General features: G+C 29.5%; 1 protein-coding gene across 1 annotated transcript in view; it reads left to right on the top strand.

Moving 5' to 3' along the window:
- Positions 1–12,080, top strand: part of LOC118192118 (uncharacterized) — a 97,514-nt gene extending 85,434 nt beyond the window's left edge. The window contains exons 11-13 of the mRNA XM_035363022.2: positions 802–875; positions 5,799–5,868; positions 5,984–12,080. Coding sequence (XP_035218913.1) covers positions 802–875; positions 5,799–5,868; positions 5,984–5,988 — 149 coding nt within the window. The 3' untranslated portion in view covers positions 5,989–12,080. The remainder of the gene's footprint in view (positions 1–801; positions 876–5,798; positions 5,869–5,983) is intronic.
- Positions 12,081–18,949: the final 6,869 nt, after the last annotated feature.

Below are 18,949 nucleotides of genomic sequence, written 5' to 3'. Positions count from 1 at the left end.
TATCCACATCAAGGTTATTTAAAATGCTCTGAAATTAATCCCCATTACTCTTTGATAAAGTATTTATGAAATTAAAATAATTTAAATTGTGTATAAAAACAACAGAAGTGCCATATGTTTTCTTGACGATGGTGTAATAAGTAAGATGTTAAATTTTTCTCTTTTGTACATGTGTGTGTTAATCTACTTAACTTTTAATGTTTTGTATATATTTCATTTATTCTATTTTTGTATTTTTTTAGGTTATTTTATTTGTAAATAAGCTACTAAATTTTTGCTCTCAAATATAATGAAAACTGATATTGATATTTTGATGATCTAGAACCTAGTAATGTAGAACCTCAAAAATGTTATTTCAGTATTGCAATATCTTTCTTTTTCTTCCAGAGTATTGCCCTCAGTTTTATAAAACAAAATGATAGATTGTATCTTCCCCTAAAAAAAATGTGGAAATCATAAAGTTTTTTTTTTTTTTTTTTTTCTTGGCTGTGTTAAGACTATTAGATTTAAAGTAATGGTTTTTAATTGATGTGGTTCAGTATCGTACACATAAAAATGTTCCACACTGATGTAGTTTTTAAGATTATTTTCTCCATTCAATTTGTTTTAAAAAGGTTTTGTTGACAAAAATTAATGTTATACTATTAAATAAATCTGGCAAAATACATGCAATTCCTTTGTTATATTTATTAAGTTGTATACGTATCCAGAAGTTTAACACATGATTTATGTGATGTTTAATAATGACTGCAATTAATTTAAGTAGCATTTTTATATATTTTATATTTCTATTCTTAACAGATCGGCAAGCATTAAGTTTCAGGCAAAATCTTGCAACACCTTCTCTCCCGGAGCAGAATTTTAGCACATACAGAGTAAGTACATCTTTTTTGACATTGTTATATGTTACAATGTTATAGTTATAATGTCTTCTTAGTATAATTTATAAAGGGGTTTAAATTTATGTTTTATGCACTGTATATTGAGGTTATTAATTAAAATCTTATATACAGTTTAAAGTTTGAATAAGGATATACATTTTTAAAATGTAAAAATGTAGTGAAACTCTTAACTAATCACTTTACCGTTTGCCTCGAGAGAGACTTGCCAATTTAAACAGTATCATCATTAGCTTTGAACCATCTGTAAATCCAAATGAGTTGCCAACTTTCCTGATTTTCAACCTGACATCCGCCAACCTGATTTACAAATTTTCACGTGACTTTGTCTTATTCTTAAAATTTCTGATGATTTTTATGTAGCTTTGCTTTATTATTTGCATCCGAAAAAGTGATTTTTGGTGTCTGAAAGTGCTTAGATTATCTCTAGATTACATATAAGAAAAACTAAAGTCAACTCATCAGTGAGATATTGTAGTGCACTTCTGCTCAGCGCGTGAGAGCACGTGTCTGAAGACATTGTGTTCCAGTTCTTCAGTGGGGATCAAGCACTGCTGTGGACCAGATGACCCACAGCAGTGCTTGATCCCCATTATCTAGAGCTTTGTGCTTACTAGTAACACAGCACCCAGTAAGCACAAAGCAAGATCAAGATTATTTTGTTCATCTCAACACCGAGTGTTTAAATTTCATGTGCTTTAGGGAAAGAGTTTAAGAAATTTCAATGCTTTGTCTAAGTTAAGTTCTCTGGAGTCTACCACTGAATGCAATGGATCATGCAGCATTTTTGTTTAGAAAAATCTTTCCCGATAGCGAAATCACTAAGAAATACTCAAGTGGAGGAATAAAAATGGCTGCAGTTGTTAAAGAAATAGGTAGGAAAAATAAATCTTCAGTTATTGATTAAAGTAGCTGAATTCTGCCTCTCTGTGTATAAAAGCAATAATACCAAGGCAAAACTGTATTCAGTTGTTATTTCTTACTTTACTCGAGAGTCTTCAGAAATTGAAATTAGTGTACTTTCTATTTCCATTTTAGGAGGAAATTTGACAAGCTTTAATGTAGCACAGCTAATTATTAAAACTTTAAAAGAATATGCAATTCTTCTCACTAATTGCTTAACAGTTGGTGTTGGCAATGCACCAGTAGTGGTAGGCTTGAAGACTGATGTTGCAAGCATCTTTATAAAAGAAAATTCAGGTTTACGAGTTATGAGCTGCATGTGTCATCTATTTAGTTTAGCTAGCAGCTCAAAAAGGAACAGCTTAAGGAAAAAGTAAATGCTTCTAGAGTTGAGATAAAAGGCTGCATTGAATGTTATAAAATACCTGCTTTAAATAAACTTGAATGAAGTTATAAAAGCAGCAAAGATTTACACCGGGTTGAGTTTAAATAGAAAATTGAAAGGTGCCTATGGAATTTTAAATTACAGCGAACTCTGTAGAGTAATGTTGGTAATCCTGATGATTTCCCATAGAAATGCAGAGTGAGAGAAGATTTCTGTGTTCTTACTAACAATATTAGTAATGCCACATTAGAAAAACTTCTATTAGAAAAATCAGGCCACCACCAAAGAGTTTCTTTCTTAATGAAAGCAAAATCTGTCACTGTTGTGAGCATTTCTACGAAAATTGATTAAAGTATTATTTTTCTGTTACAACAAACAAATATTAAAAGTACTTTTCACATGTAAGTATTTTTTTACTATTTGAGTTTAGAGATTAGTAACTGAGATTCCAGATATTAATTATTTACAATTTAAAGCATTATTTAAAAGTATATTTTCTTTGTATATATTTTTTTCATTTAAAAAAAAAAGTTGTCGTTGAGAAAATTCTCTTGATTTTTGAGTGTTACAAGTTGGCAAGTAATTAACATAATTATTTGGGTATTTAAGATTATCATAGGCTTTTTGATATTATTTTAAGTATTAAAATCGTGCAGAGCTACTGACGACACTTTTTAAATCGACTAGTCTCTTGGGTTAAATGGTTAAAGTATTGTTAATGATTGGAACATATTTTTAATTTAAAATAGCCCCCATATTGACTAAGCTTTTATCAACCAAGATCTCTTTAATGTGACAGTCAATTAAAAAAAAATCACTGGGAAAATATAGTGACACTGGGCAGATATAATGAAAATCAGTAGCATTCACAAATTTTGTTATCATTGATTGATTTTTTAACTTTTCTTTTCAAAGTTGATTTTTTAACTTTTGTTTTCAAAGATGGCTCATTTAATGGCATTTCTTTTGTGCATTACAGTAAAAGGTGATTTACCCATGTTAAAAATGAAGGTAACATGAACTAATAATGAGTTCATTGACATTAATAGGATCGGGGGGGGATTACGCTTTTTGTTCCTGAAAAGGAGGGACCTGTATCTAATCATTCTCAAATTCAATAGAGTTATTCAAAATCTAAATATGCTTTTTTGTGACACTTCTCAGTTTTTAGAATCTATTTTTATCTTTGGTGACTTCAACTTCAGTTAAAAAAATATTCTATAATACTTTGATCATATTAACTGAATTGTTGATTATGATATATGATGTTTTTATATAAAAACGACCAGAATTTGGCAGTTCCAAAAGATAACATTAAACATAATCACATTAATTAGCATCTTCTATATGTTCTTTATTTAAGCCATCCCTTCAGAAATTATATGTACTTGATAATTTCTCCCTCTCCAATTTTCAAAAGTTTAATTAGTGCGAGAAAAGGGAAAGAGAGTTAAATATGCAAATAAATATAGTTTTCTTTGTTGTTTTATTTAAACTGTTTTCAGTAGAAGATTTCCATAAGTGTTTAATTGAATGTTTTCTTAATTATTACAATTGAACCCGCTATAACAAATTTTAAAGGGAAAAAAGTTTATTTTGCTATATCTAATCTAAGAAAAATAGATTATCTACTCGGAATATGTAAAAATTGAATAATAAATCACAACACACAAAAGTACTAACATTTCTACAACTATCAAAAGTAGTGAATAATAAATGTAGGCAATGAGTCATATTCAGATTTAATTACAGTCATGATTGTGTATAATTATTACATGTGCTGGTTGTTTGTTTCAAATTTTACTGTATGTTAATAATTGTGCATCATAAATTACTCAGCATAAATGTCACTGTTTCCGTTCTTCTTCCAAATTATCCATTTATAAATATGAGTAATTATTTTATCCATGAAAATTTAAAAGTACTAAAATGAGTAATAAAAAGTATTGACACATTTGTCTTTAACTTTTATGTAACTTCTGAGTGCGAAATAATCTGACATTTTTAGCTGCTTTGATGCAGACGGTGGGAAAATTTTATCCGTGGTTGCAAAACAACGATTCAGTAACCTTTATAAAGAATATGCCTTTCAAAAGACCTTTATTTGATGGACATAATTAGGGCAGCATTTATACTCGAATATATCAATACAGATCAGAATTTCATTATTTAAAAGACAAACCATCTGCATAGACTATTACGGATTCTGTGTATTTCTCTGGAAATTCCTTGAAAAGCTATAAGCTGCAGAAAATAAAAAAAAAAATTAAAAAAAAAAAAAAAAAACTGAATTTTACTGAAAGGAGGCAAGGGAAATAGGACCAACTTATTCCTTCGATGATTAGCGAAATGCTCATGACATCATGTATCACATGTTAACTTGATGGTCTTGCTGATTTTAAAGAGTAACCAATTATAGTTCAGCAAATTCTGGCATATCTTTCCAAGCAAGCACTCTGCAGGTCCTATTCGGTTATTTTACAGTGCAAAATGTTGCAGGTGATTCTTGTGAATTATGATGAAACTGGAATAAGTTCATGAATTATGATGCTTCAGAATAGGAGACTAAAATTATCAAACCAAGACACACTTTCTACAGAATTTCCACGTATTAGAGCATACAAAGTTTCTGTAAATTATGCATTTTGCACTAGCAACAAAAACATTTCAATTGCACATAGCTTAAAAGTATTTATGTGTTTTTATGTATGGCGTGTATTTTCTCAAAGGCAGTGCTACAGAATCAAAAGATACTATTAAATTTCTTCACAAAAGATTAAAACGCTGATGTTATAAAAGCCAAATGCTATTTAATTTGATTTTTAATTGAACACAACCTTCCAGTTTCAGTTTTGGATTATTTGAAACAGCTTTTAAATGCAGTCGTCTGGGTTCTTTTAAAGCAAAAAAGGACCAGATTATTAAAAAAGTAAACGTGAAAGTAAAGGAAAAACTGTAGGAAAAGATTACATAATTCAGAATTTACACTTATAAAGCATGCTGCTTCTAAATCTGTACATTTTTAATTTATAAATGAAGTATAAGTATTTTTGTTGATGATTAGATCTTTATTTCTTTATCTAGAATATCTTTATCTTTATCTCTATCTAATATCTTTATCTCTATCTAGAATTTAATTTTAAAAAAATTATTTCCCTGTAGAAATCAGAATTCTCAAACCTCAAAGATATGTGGTTTATGGATTCTAATTTCCTCTGCAACTATTTGTGATTTAAAATATTCTTCAGTAGTATAACAGTAGATTAGTGATTCTTTTTGAGTAATAAAAGGAAAAATTTTAATAATTCAACTTTTTTATATTAATGGATTTTAATTTGAATATAATTAAATTAGTTTGAAATAATGGTTAATAAAAAATATGCCTTACATGCATGCTTTCAAAACTGTAAAAGTGTTGTTCACGCATTGACTACTTACAAGTTTTGCTGTAAATTGGAGTGTGTGCATTCAATCCCTATATAGCCTAAAGCCCATATTGTAGCAGTTTGTTGTAGCAGGGTTCGATCTGAAATTGTTATAAAATTCTTGAAATTATGATTTAGAATGTGAATTTCTGCAAAATAAACTATTCTGTTCTTTTGATATTGTAGAGTGTAGCTCCCTCTCCATCTGTAATACGTCTTGATTTTGTTAAAACTCCACCCAAACGCCAATTTTCAAGTAAGATATATTTGGAAAGTTTATTTTTTAAATGCATTGTGCTTGCTTTCTGCCACATTAATTAGATTTCTCTTCTGCTGTGTTAATATTTGTAATTTATGTATTTTCATTATAGGCTGACTGTAAACAATGAATATGCAGTGATGACTGGTCGATGATTATATGTTACAGGGTTATGCATTTATGTAAAGAAAAAAGTACCTTTTGAAGTTAAATTGCAGAAATAATCTCTGTATTTGAGCATAGAAACTCACTCTAATATGATCTGATATAAAAAAACTGTATGCAAATGTTCTAGGAATATACCTCATTTGAGAAAAGCAGAATTTGATGAAGGAACTGATTAGACCTGAAATTGTAAAACTGGTGTTTCAAGAAACAAATACATTTTCAGTAAACTTAATTGGCATAAACTTATATATCTCATGTTATAATGCAAAGTATAGTGTTATGTGCACAATTATATCTATAATCTAAATTTTTTGCATTATATTTAATGCAATGAATATTTTTAATTGAATAATTAATTTTAATACTCAAGCTTCACATTAAGCCATTTGGTTTTAAAATGTGAAATATTAAGTATCATATAATGATGCTGAATCTGATAGGCGAAATATGCTTAGTTCAATAGTGTGTGTATATTATGTAAATTCATTAAATTATTTATGAAAAATTTGTGTGAAATATTTCTTTGAATATACTGAAATGTGTTTTATTTAATTATTTTTAAGACATTTTTTATAAATGTTAGCTGATTTCAAATTTTGTTTTGTTTTGTTTATAAAAAATTAGAAATTAATTAGTTTTAAACATTTTTGTGCAATTAGAAAACCAAAGTGTAAATGGAATATGCATCCTCCTAAATACTTTATATTAAATGCCATCTTTCTTTATGTTAAATGTGATTAATGTAACTGAAGTTTTGCCTTTTTAATATATTTAGTTAATGATGCTTTTTAAATTTTTAATTTATTGAACAGAACTGGGCAGAATATTCATTACATTTTGGTTGCAAAAGGACATTACTTAAATTGTACTTTTGATCATATTTTGAAAGCAATCTAAATTAGATGTGTTTCATTATCAGTTTCGATTTTTTTCTATTTTTAAATTCTTTTTAATATGTGCATTCAGAATGGTAATAAAAACTTAAATTTAAATACAAAAATGGAATAGTAAATGTCAGTCGTAGTTTTCACTAGGTGTATTTAATATAATAGTGCAATTTTAGTGAAGGTATGTAATGTGTGTATGATGTATTACAGCTTATGAGTAGTTTATAAATAAAGTGTACTTTATATATGTATTTCTTTACCGTTGTGCATATATATACATAGTTAGCTTTCCTTACATCAAAGAATATTTAAATTTTCTTTTAATCTTCAAGGTGTGTGTTCATGCCTTGCCAACAAATTTTCTCCAATTTAGTCGCTCTGAAAATTTTCATATTTAGACAGAATAATGTGAATTAGTCAGAATAGTGTGATCAAAATTTTGCCATTGAAGGCAGTTTTACTAGAAACTGGCATTTATTTTAATTGAATTCCTAAATTATGTGAGACCTTGGTGCTTTGGATTAAGAATGCATTTTCAGGGATGTGTTTGGAATTAGAAAATTAAATTTGCTTACTGGGGCATTTAGTTTAGCTATATCTTGGAGAGCAAAATGATGTTTTTTTTAGAAGCTTATCTAGAGAATTCTGTAAGCGGCTTATAGTTAGTTGCATTACATTTAGAGAAAGCTATAAAAATTCTCATTTGAATCAATCATTCCAATTTAATTTTAAATGAAATATTCATGTTTAAATTATTTTTTTCACTTTATACCTAAAAGCTGCTTTACTGAAACAGATTTTCTTCAGTGCTAAAATTTCAGCACTAAAAAATTTTGTAGTGAGGATCAGGTGAACAGCCAAATAATAACAAATGGAACCAAAAGATGAAATAAACATTGAGCCAAGGGAGGAGCAGACAAAATTCCCAGGAAAACCTGCATTGTAATTAATATCAATAACTCTAGTAATTTCTGTCAATCTAGATGTTTGAAGGAAATCTGAGCAAGTAAAAATATTTTGCGAATAGGATTTAAAATCAAAATTACAGTTTAAAGGACCTGTTGTTACTAACTATAGAAGATTTATTTATTTCTTTGTTTTGAGCATAGGGTTATTGTTTATTAATGCAAAATTTTAGCAGTTTCATTATTTGGCTGATATGTGTGACTATAATTCTTTGGGCATGCATGTATGTGTGTACCCCTATGTGTATGCAGTATATTAGTTTAGTTCATAAAATGTATGATATTTAAAAACAAGCAGTATTTTAAAAAGTGAGTCCAAAAAGAGTGTATTAGAAATGATTCTTTAATGTAAAATATAACAAAATTATGGTTGTTTAGCAAACATTCTAAGCATTTCTAGAGAGAAATAGTATTTATTGAATATTAAATTTATAAATACATTCAAAAGGGCTTAAAAATAGTAATTTATTCTAAAAGTTAATTTATCACTGTACATTATTAAAATTTTTATGATTTCTTGAAATATAAAATTTTAAAATATATTTTTTATTTAATTTTTTTTTTTTTTTTTTTATTTAGAATGAGAAGAATTCAGTCGAAATTTGAATGCCATACATTAATTAAATGTATTAAATAATAGATTAAGATAAATTATAATATTAGAATTCTAAATTTATATACGGTATTTAAAACTGTTGGATTTAAAGAAATTTGTTTTGCTTTGTCTGGAAAAGAAAGTTTTAACGAATCTTGTCTGTATGTACATACTTTTTTCTTGTATTTTCTAAAATTCAATATTGACTAATTAAGGGGATACGAAATTCAGAACCAAATACTATTTAAATCTTAGGGAAAAAATATTAAATTTTCTTAAGTTTAATTTTTTATGAATGAAAGAAAATTCATGTACATATTTATATTAAATTACTGTCCCCCCCCAAAAAAAACTAATCTGTAAGTGTCTAATATTTAGTCATTAAATAACATATTTATCACTTATCATATTTATATGAGTACTAGCTTTATGTCTGAAAATTCCATTTAAAAAAATTCTGAAGCTTGAGATAAGATTCTAGCGTAATGATTAAATGTTGTAAATTATGATTCTGAGAATAATACTCTCCATATTTATGATTTATTTACCGTCTTCACAATAAACTAATATTCCGAAAGGATGATTGTATTTTCGATAGCTGTTTACCGAGAAAAATTTTTCTTAAATGAAGATTTGTTTATCTGGAGAAAAATAAAGCTGTTTTTTAAAGCAAGTGGTTAGTCGCCCCCTTCCCCAAACTAAGCATGATTGTAATCTTTTGCACTTGAAGTATTTCTTCCTGGAGGAGACAAAGCTTGGTGTTTTTTCACAAACTAAGCCTGTTTGACAGTTAACAGTGTATTGCAGTGAATGCTCAAAATATTGTGATTTTTAGTTGCATTTAAATTTTAATGATACACATGTTCGATTGACTGATCAGTGTTCATGCCTTACTCTTGTGAGGAATTATGACTTTCCTCTTGTGCTTACTTTTATTGTGTAGTAATTAGCATGTTTCACTAGCAGTTGAAGATTTATAGTTCGATTCCTGGCAATGCTATAATTGCTTTTTCATGTCTCCTGCTCTGAAAGCATAATAATAGTTTTGTACACCTTGATTTCTAAAAATTATCATTCACCACATGAGAAATAATTGAGAATAAGTTGTTTCAAAGTTAACGCTAATGATGTGTATGTTTTAATTTGTGTGGTTACAAATGTGAAAATTATTTGTGAATTTATTGTTTTGAACAATCAAATTACGATTCTGTTGATAGTAATATAATTTCTTACCGCTAAAGGATGATAAAAATGTCTGCAATACAATGATTTCAGCAAGCAATTAGGAAACTATAAGAATAAAATATGCTAGACAATGAGAGATGAAGAAAATATCTAGCATTCAATTACAGACGCCATATTTTTCAAAGAAAATAAATAAAAGCCTTCCTAAATAGTGTTTACAAATCAGTTGAAGTTAAAAGGCAGAGGACTTAATAATAAAGTACAGATAAGTTATAATCAATTTTCATTTGAATAATGCCCCATTAAATCTTGAGAAAAACAAATTTATGCAGCTTGATAGTTAATATATGTATTAACTTGATAACATAGTTAATATAATAGCTAATGATAGAAGTTAATAGTTAATTTTAAGTGAAATATTCATGTTTAAATTATTTTTCTCCTTTGATACCTAAAAGCTGTTTTACTGAAACAAATTTCATATCTCTACGCAGAAGAGAAATATGCTAATGCAAAGTTGGGAAGGGGGTGGTAATTTTATATAAAACTGCATCAAATTAGAAGATTGACGAAGATCTTTCTTCTTCAGCACCAAAAAATTTTTCGGTGGGGACAAGTGAACAGCCAAAATAATTCGCAGATAAGAGCAAAGATGCACAAACATTCAGTCATCTGTCAAAGAGGGCAGTAGAATTTTGAAATGTAATAAGGTGATAATAGTTAATATATTAACTTGTTGATACAATGTAATGTATTGACTTGTTATATATATCAACAATGCCTTGATAATGCTGGACCGAGCTCCAACAAAACTGCTATTAGTAAAATATTTTTACTTAATTGTGTTTAATTATTATAATGGACTTCTTAATATGAAGTCCACTGTAGCAACTAGCACTATTATATAGGCTAATTAAAATAAAATAACTAATTTAATTAATAGGCTAATTAAAATAAAATAATTAAATTAGTTATTTTATTTTAATTAGCCTGTATTAAAATAAAATATATTTTATTATTTTATTAGCTAATTAGCTAATGATAAAATTTATATTTTATTAGCTAATTAAATTAAAATAAAATTGTAAAAGCATTACATTATAATTTTATCAAGTGAATCATCTGGTATGTAGGTGTAAAAATGTCCAAGTTACTGTAAAATTTACCTAAGTGTTAAAATCTGAATGGAGCAGTTGCTTAAAAGAAAACAGACCCTAGAATTCTAATCTGTTTAGAATAAAAGGAAAGATTATCTCCGAGTTTCAAATAGGAAAACTAATGCATTTAGTGTTAGATAGTCTTGAGAATAATAAAAATAAAATTTATAAAATATATAAATAAATAAAAATAAGTAATTTCACATGAATTAAAATTTAAAATAAGTAATAAAGATCTTTATTTAATGAGGCATTTTACAGGTTTTTAAGCTAATATATATTTATGTTCAAGTTTGCTATCTTTTTTTTTTTTTTTTTTTTTTTTTTTTTTTTTTGAACTAAGTCTGTAAAAATTGACAAAGTATCATTTCTGTCATGTAAATTCAATTTTCAAACATCATTTCTTTCTTTTGTGATCAAACTTTTCATGAAAAACAGAAATGTAAGTTCATCTTCTATGGATATTTGTATTATTTTTTGCAACATATTCCAAATAATAAAGTAATATAATAATAATAAAACTTGTCTTTTTCATCAATTATTCAATTTATTATTGTTTATACTTTCTCAATTTTTTAATTAAAAAATTTAGGTTTTTAAATATTTTATTGAATTCAATAAATGTTCATTTAAAATTTGTCAAATACTGCTGTAAAAATAAGAGAATTTTGGTGACCCATTCTTTTTAATGTCTTCCTCTCTAAATAATATTTCCTATTTCAAATCTGTATCGAAACATTAGAATATTATTTTCTTAAATACACAAGAAAATCTTAGAAAAGTGCATTTTATTAATAGCATTTTAAATATAAATATATCAAAACTATACATTTAACATGAGTGTATTATACTGTCCAGTTCTGTTATTAAGAAGATTGAAAGTTTAGCCATATTCTGTTACATTGAACATTCGTGTATATTACACTGATTATTTTGTGTATATTACATTGATGATGCACAGATATTATAGTTATCCATCTTTGTGTAAATGTTGCTGTGTAAGATGTGTAAAATGCACTGCATTTGTGAATTATAATGCTATTAATTGCGATGTGATTTTAAAAAATAGCTTAGGTGTTTTCTGCAAAGTAATTTTAAATTTTCTCTGAAAGATAATTTTTGTCATAAAGTTATGTAGCTAGAATAATGTATGAATAACAAAAAATTACTGCATTTAGGGAAGCAGTTTTGCTTCATTATTTCTACACATGTTATGTAATTTGCAGTTTGGTAATAAATTCTTTTGTTTTTATGGGCTTGCTGTTTTCTATCATGGCATCAGCAAATTATTGAAATTTTAAGATTAGCATATATCTGATGATTTAATTTTTCTAGTGTTTTGGAACAAGATTATAATCCAGTATTCATGATCTAAAAAAGATTCAATGAATGTTTGTTATTACAGTAATTCAGGTATGTGTAAATTAGTGATGTATGTCTAGGCAAGCTATGAAGCCTTAAAAAAAAAAAAAAGTAGTCCAGTAATAGACTGGAAGTCAATTATACACATTTCTCTTGGCTAAAGTTACCTTTGGTACGAATTGGTTTGCTTTTCATAAGGTCAAAATATGTTATGCTACTTTTTAAAGCATTGCAGCTTTAAAAATTATTTATTTAAAAAGCAAAAGAGCTATAATATTTAAGCTTTTTAATTAAAATAATGTGTCATGACCCAATATTTCATAAACTGTTCTCCTCTTAGATTTCCAGAAAAGACAAAATAAGATCACTTGCATCACTATAAATGAAAATCTCAGAGTTTGGAAATAACACATAGCAATTGTCTATCACTTTTTCTCCCTAAGCCAACATTTTATGAAATTTATTACTGGCTTCCCACTCTGGTCTTGGCAACAAAAGAGAGATTTAAAGCACTGTAATTGTGATGCTTCTAACCTTAGATTTCTCGACACATCTGATGCCACCAGGATCTTGGAACTTCTTGCGACTGGCTTATAACTAAAACGTTTTGACTAGTAACTCAAATTGAGCTCTAGGGCCTCTCTCGGTCATGACAAAAAGTTGAGATACATTCTCACTGCATCACGTAGATGAAAATAAAATTTTGCCAGAGCAGAAAATCAGAGGAAAAATGCGGGCCCGGACCCACTATCTCTGTCGTAAGACACCCACCTTCTGTGCACTTCACTTCTTTGCTACAAGCGGATAGGTATTTCAATTGTTCGTATGCATGCTAGCTGCTGTTCAATATAAAGTGTCTTGGCCTTACATTCGTCTGAAGTGTTTCATAACTTTTAGTATTTTCTGAATGAAGTTTCTGGGACTGGAACCATTTATCCAGTTTGCTGCTTCATCTAGCTAACTTTTAAAGTTTTCATTCAAATATCAGAATAATTGCTATCATCATCAAGGGCAAATGTGACATGTTCAAGATGAAGTCTTAGTGCAGAGTGATTCAATTTTTGTTTATATTCTCCCCATTGGCTATTAAATATTTCAGTTCTCAAATCTGAAATGATTGATGTAAGGATTATGTAATTTTGAAATATGCAGTTTAGAGAGATTTATTATAAGCAGTTACTCTTTTTCAGATAGAAAGGTAAAATAACCAAACTAAAATGGAGAGTTAAGCAAATATTGGAAAACTGTCAAAAAATTAGTATTTTAACTTACATTTTTTTAACTTCACCTGTATATAGTATATATATAAAGTTCCAATAATTTTTTATTTAAAAACAATTATTCCAAGTATTTCCCTGCAATATGCTGTGAAAATTATTCAGCATAGAAATTTACAATTATCAGTATTAATTCAATACCATTATATTTCTAAATACCCTGTAAATAGTATGTCAAATAAGAATTAAATAAATGTGAAATACTAAAACCTCAGAAATTACAAAAATCAGAAAAAATACAAAAGAGTAGCATCACAAAAATAATTTTGAACTGTTGCTTGGAAACATTGAAATGGTTGATGGAATAATAAAATTTTAATATATTTAACAAATTAACCTTTATTCGGAATTGGCGACCTGATTTAACATACAAAGTTATTAATTAAGTGAACACATTCATCATAAAGCTCTAAGCATATTTAGAAAGGTAAGCACTGTGTACTTAATGATTCTAACTGGAGAGGCTATTTGATGTGATTGCAGTTATATATTCGGATATTGTTAACGATTTGCCTAAGTCCCGACTATTTGTATAAAAGTATCGAATATTCTTTTTGTAACTTAAGTAAAGTTGAGATTAATTATAAAAATATCCAGAAATCAGAAAGATGTAGCCAAGTAAGGGGTTATGTCATCAAACTACTTGTTAACCCAAAGGGACAATTTGGCCAGAAGGGCTATTAATTTCATTTTGGAATTTTGCGTCGATTCACTTTTGTTGAAAATAAAATGATCATGTGATCTCTAGCGATCCTGCGTTTGCAATCGTCTGATATCTTTTTCCCGGCAGGTCTTGCGATAAATGTTTATGTAAACAACTTTTTAGAATTCGGAATGTAGCGGATATTTTTTTGCTTACTAGGTAAGTTTATTTTTTATTCGTTTTCTCGGATTACCTGATTAATTATACTTGGTTTATATTTCAATCTAATATGGTTATGTGTGAGATGTGTTACGAATAAAAATGTGAAAAACTTGGTCAAAACATGGTCTTGCGAGAATCATGTTTATTCTTTAGTGTGATATAATTTATTTTTTATGATATAGCTGTCGAAATGGATTTTATGGTTTAAGGGCGAAGAATATGATTTTTAATAAATGAAGGTAATACACAAAACTTTAAATATAAATGTAATATAAATTCTGAAAGTTTTCAGATTTTCTTTCCTTTTTTCGATTTTAGTCAATCGTTAAAAAATTCAACCTTTGGCTTAAATCCAGTGAATGGGGGATGCTGTCCGAGTATGGACATTAGGAGAATAGCATCGGTTAAATAATTTCCAGAAATGTTATGAACAGTTCTTAAATGAACTATTGTGTTAATAGAGATTGTGAACAGTTTATAAACAAATGTTTACATTTTTCTAGTTAAAATTCTATGAATGTACTTATTTATCTGTTTCTTATTGTATTTATATAAAATTAGTTAAATACCTTTACTGTTTTAAAGGAAACTTTTCTTTCTATTGCTTAATGTTACCATTCGGTTAATTATATCAAAAATAGCCGTGGATAAAACATTACACTAAGCGGCGAGAATTTTTCGCAGAGCTGAGACAGTAGAACTGGTGGCGCCCTCTCTCGGTAACATTGGCAACTTTTTACCATAACTGAGATGGAATAGACTTTCTAAGAATACCAAGTGGATATCAGGGGTCGTGCAAATGAATCAAACAGCTCTAAAATCTAATAAATAATTGAGAACATATAATTTTCGTGAAATTTACCAATACTGGCGGTTAAATGCGAAATATTGTTTTTTGAACTAAAACTGGGGAAAAATAGGTATTCAGAAATTCGCGGTCATAAAGACTATATTTTTGTAATACGTTTAAAACTGTAAATTTTAAGATTCCAATAATACAACAGATGGGATGTTGTAAATCTTATTATTATGATCTAATTTTATGATTTGTATTCTGCAAATCCCTAGCGCTAGGTTCTGAGCATTTTAAAAGTATTGGCATAATTTCCCCCTTCTCCTATTGCACATAATTCTTCTATTTGAGGGCCAGTTTACTGGTAAATTGTATTCTTTTGAAAATTTATTTTCCTTGCATTTATTATTTGAATAGTATTTTGCACAGATTGTTCGTTAAGTTACCCCGGACGTGGCAGGTATTGTCGCACTTAAGAAGCTTTTGAAACATATGTTTCATATTACTTCTGTTATTTACGTTCTAGCTGACTGTAGTTTTCTTTACTGCTGATGTGTTCGATCTTTCAAAATTCGGACCTTTTATTCGCTCCCATTCATTCCTAGGATGCCCATTTTAGGAACTACCATCAAAACTCATTTATGTAAGGTGCCTCCTGTGGTTTTATATGGTAATTGAGCGGCTTAGTTACCATCAGATATCCGTCAAATGCCAGCTCAATATTTGTCAGGTATTGTATTGTTAATATTACTATTGGAAGTGTATACTTATTGGAATATAGTTTTTTTTTTTTTTTTTAAGAAAGAATATTGTGGTAGTAACTAGTTATTTATCCATTACTGCTTTTTATTACGTTCTTACTGTGATCACATTCTTTGGAAGTTAAATTATTTGCATAGTTTTCCCCTCTTGATTTTTGGACGATAAAATTAGTTAGTAAAAGGTGGAAAATAGGTTAGGAAATGCGGTGTATACACTTGTGTACATAAAGATTAGTTGCACCCGGAAAGAAAATTTTATGATTTTGGTGTTAACTTTGTATGCAAATACTTTCTGGCCTAAAATGCAAATGGTTCAAATTTAGCCGTAAAAGAATAAATGGCCAGAGTTCCAGCATATCGGAATTAGTAAGAGAAACTCCATTTTGAGAGCAAAATATTCATTATGTTTTCATTGATGCTACCATTTCGATTATAACAATGCCTGTTCAACAGATTCGTGCTCATCGAGAACTATGTAACGTGCTATCAGACTGAAAGTGGCTTTTAATACACAAATAATAGAATGGCTGGACATTTGAGTCCGAGCTTTACGGGGATTAAACGAAAATGGCAGATTTCAGCATCAAGGGGCAATGGTCAAACTAGAAGAATAAGAAAATTGGAAGACAGGGAGTAAGTATTATAACGACACATGCTCCCACTGTCCATTACGCAGCTGTACCTCATCCTCACGTCAAGTGAGATTGCAGTAATGCCGGGCTCTACTGATCTGGATTTATACTGACTGGAGCTTTCAGTGATGAATCCCGAATATCAGCGCTGATTTTTCTGGGAGATGTCTAGGACAACGTTAATATTCTACCTTTTATTTTCGCAAACACATAAGCCGACAATAAGAAGGCATGGCGTGGAGATAGTACCGTTTTAACAGCATTATGGGCCGTTGGGCAAATCAGTGTGTTGTGGTCCCAATGTGCTATAGTCATCCTTGCAAACCAGTGTGCTTGTGATCCCAGTGTGTTGTAGTCATCCAGTCAGTCAGTCATACCGGTATCGCAGAGACGTGTCCTGCTCAATGATAGAATTAGCCGTATGGGCACATGACGGTAAAAACAGGACGGGCCAACGAGGCATCGGAGGTAGGTGAGAGGAGGTGACCATGCGTCACAAGGCGAGAAATACCAAGGAGAGGCTGGTGTCGCGCAATCTAACAAGTGTCTGTTCGTGACATATACATGTATAAAACAATACACAGAAAGTAAAAATAAAATAAAATTATTTACAGGGTACATAAATACACAAATAAGGTACAAAATAAGATACAAATCCAATTAAAATAAATATTTACATATGTACAAAGTGTTCGTGCGCTATCATAATTAAGTAGGGAAATTTGCATTCCTCGTGATATGGGCAGCGTACGGTCTTATTTTGTAGTCCTCTTGCAGAGGTATATAATCAAACATGTTGAATTGAGCAAGGTACGGGCAACTGACCGCTCTATCGAAGAAACTGCTGTTGGTGCGGTGAAGAAATTTGTCAACAGGCTCAATTTTTAGGTCTCTGTGAAGCGTGTCATTAGAGACAAAGTAGTGTGCGTTTGTCATTAAACGCAGGGCTTTGTTTTGGAGAATTTGTAATTTATTTATATCTCTATGTGTGGCCGCCGCCCACGCCGGGTACACGTACGAGAAAATGGGACGGATAACTGCCGTATATAAATGTCTGTTTTTAGAGAGGTTTAACTTTGAGTTTTTGTCCATAATGGAAGAAATACTAGTAAGTGCAGCTATGGCCTTACTTCTGGCTTTAGTCACATGGTCTTTCCAACTGAGTTTATTATTCATGACGACACCAACATAAACAGCCTTATTTACAATAGGCACGTCTATGTCAAAAAGTTTTAAAGTCACATTTAAAGGGGTTCTAGGAGTCTTCTTACGGATAATGAGCAACTGCGATTTCTGCGCATTGATAGCAATACGCCATTTTGGGCACCAGTGTTCCACTGCGGGGATGATGCTCTGTAATTTAGAAACCTGTATTTCGGCTCTGAGGATTGTAGTCATCCGTGACATCCTTACAGTACAAAGGTACGTAAAAATAGAATTCTACTACTGGTTATATTGCTCTTCCTTTCACACCATTCCGGGTATGCTTTTCAACAAGGTAATACCCGACTATACTACACATTATGGGGCCAATGGAAAGGCGCCATCTCAGAATGTCTCTGAGTCAACATCAGAATTGGAGACAATTTGACAAGAAGTTTCACGGCACATCATATATCACCTTAAGAGTTAACGTCACTCTGAATAAGAGGTTCCATCCAGGCAAAAAGTAGATCAACGTAATGACTTACTTAATTAGTCTAGTTTTTTCTCTTGAATCTGTACAGTTTTTCTAAAATTGTAATCACTACTTTTTTGTGTACTTTTTATCTCATACAGATTACTTCTTCTTGGTGAGTCGATTTTATGTGTTTGAATATATTTATATTTATTACGTTAGGAATAATACTACTACGTATTATTTATAAAATTATAGATGTACTACGTATTATTATTAAAATTAGTTTCGAATACATAATTAAAAATTCGCTGTTTAGTTTATTGATGTTTTATCTTACAGTTGATATTCTTAAGAAACGGATGAGTGTATATGTAACTTTTTGCAAGCTATGTTACTCAGCAGTAGAAAGCTAAAACGTCCTCTTTGAATTAGTTCAACCCGACCAAGTTTTTCTTTAAACGCGTCTGTGTTGCTAAATCACCATTTGTGTTCTAAGGCCATTTTTTACTAAAGAGCCTTTTTGGGGCATCATTCTATAATTTAAAAAACATAAAAAATGTGTGAAGTCATTCGCCAAGTAAATAAAATAATGCTTGCTTTTTTAGTCCAAAGGGATTTGAATCCCGAAGGACTATTAGTTTCGTTTTGGCATCTTGCGTCGGACTCATAAATGTCGGTTCACTTTTCAAACTGTTGCCACAAAATGTTAAGAGTCCTGCATTATATTTGAAGAAATTAAATAATGAAAAATCTGCATAAATGTATGTATATTTCTCGTATTGTGATAAAACAACGGTACATAGAGTCATC

The sequence above is a fragment of the Stegodyphus dumicola genome, chromosome 8, assembly GCF_044657685.1.
Source record: "Stegodyphus dumicola isolate Sdum_Otavi_A_Nest chromosome 8, ASM4465768v1".
In the NCBI taxonomy this organism is placed as follows: Eukaryota; Metazoa; Arthropoda; class Arachnida; order Araneae; family Eresidae; genus Stegodyphus; species Stegodyphus dumicola.
Note: the sequence above shows the minus strand (reverse complement) of the source record. Positions and strands in the feature narration are given on the sequence as shown.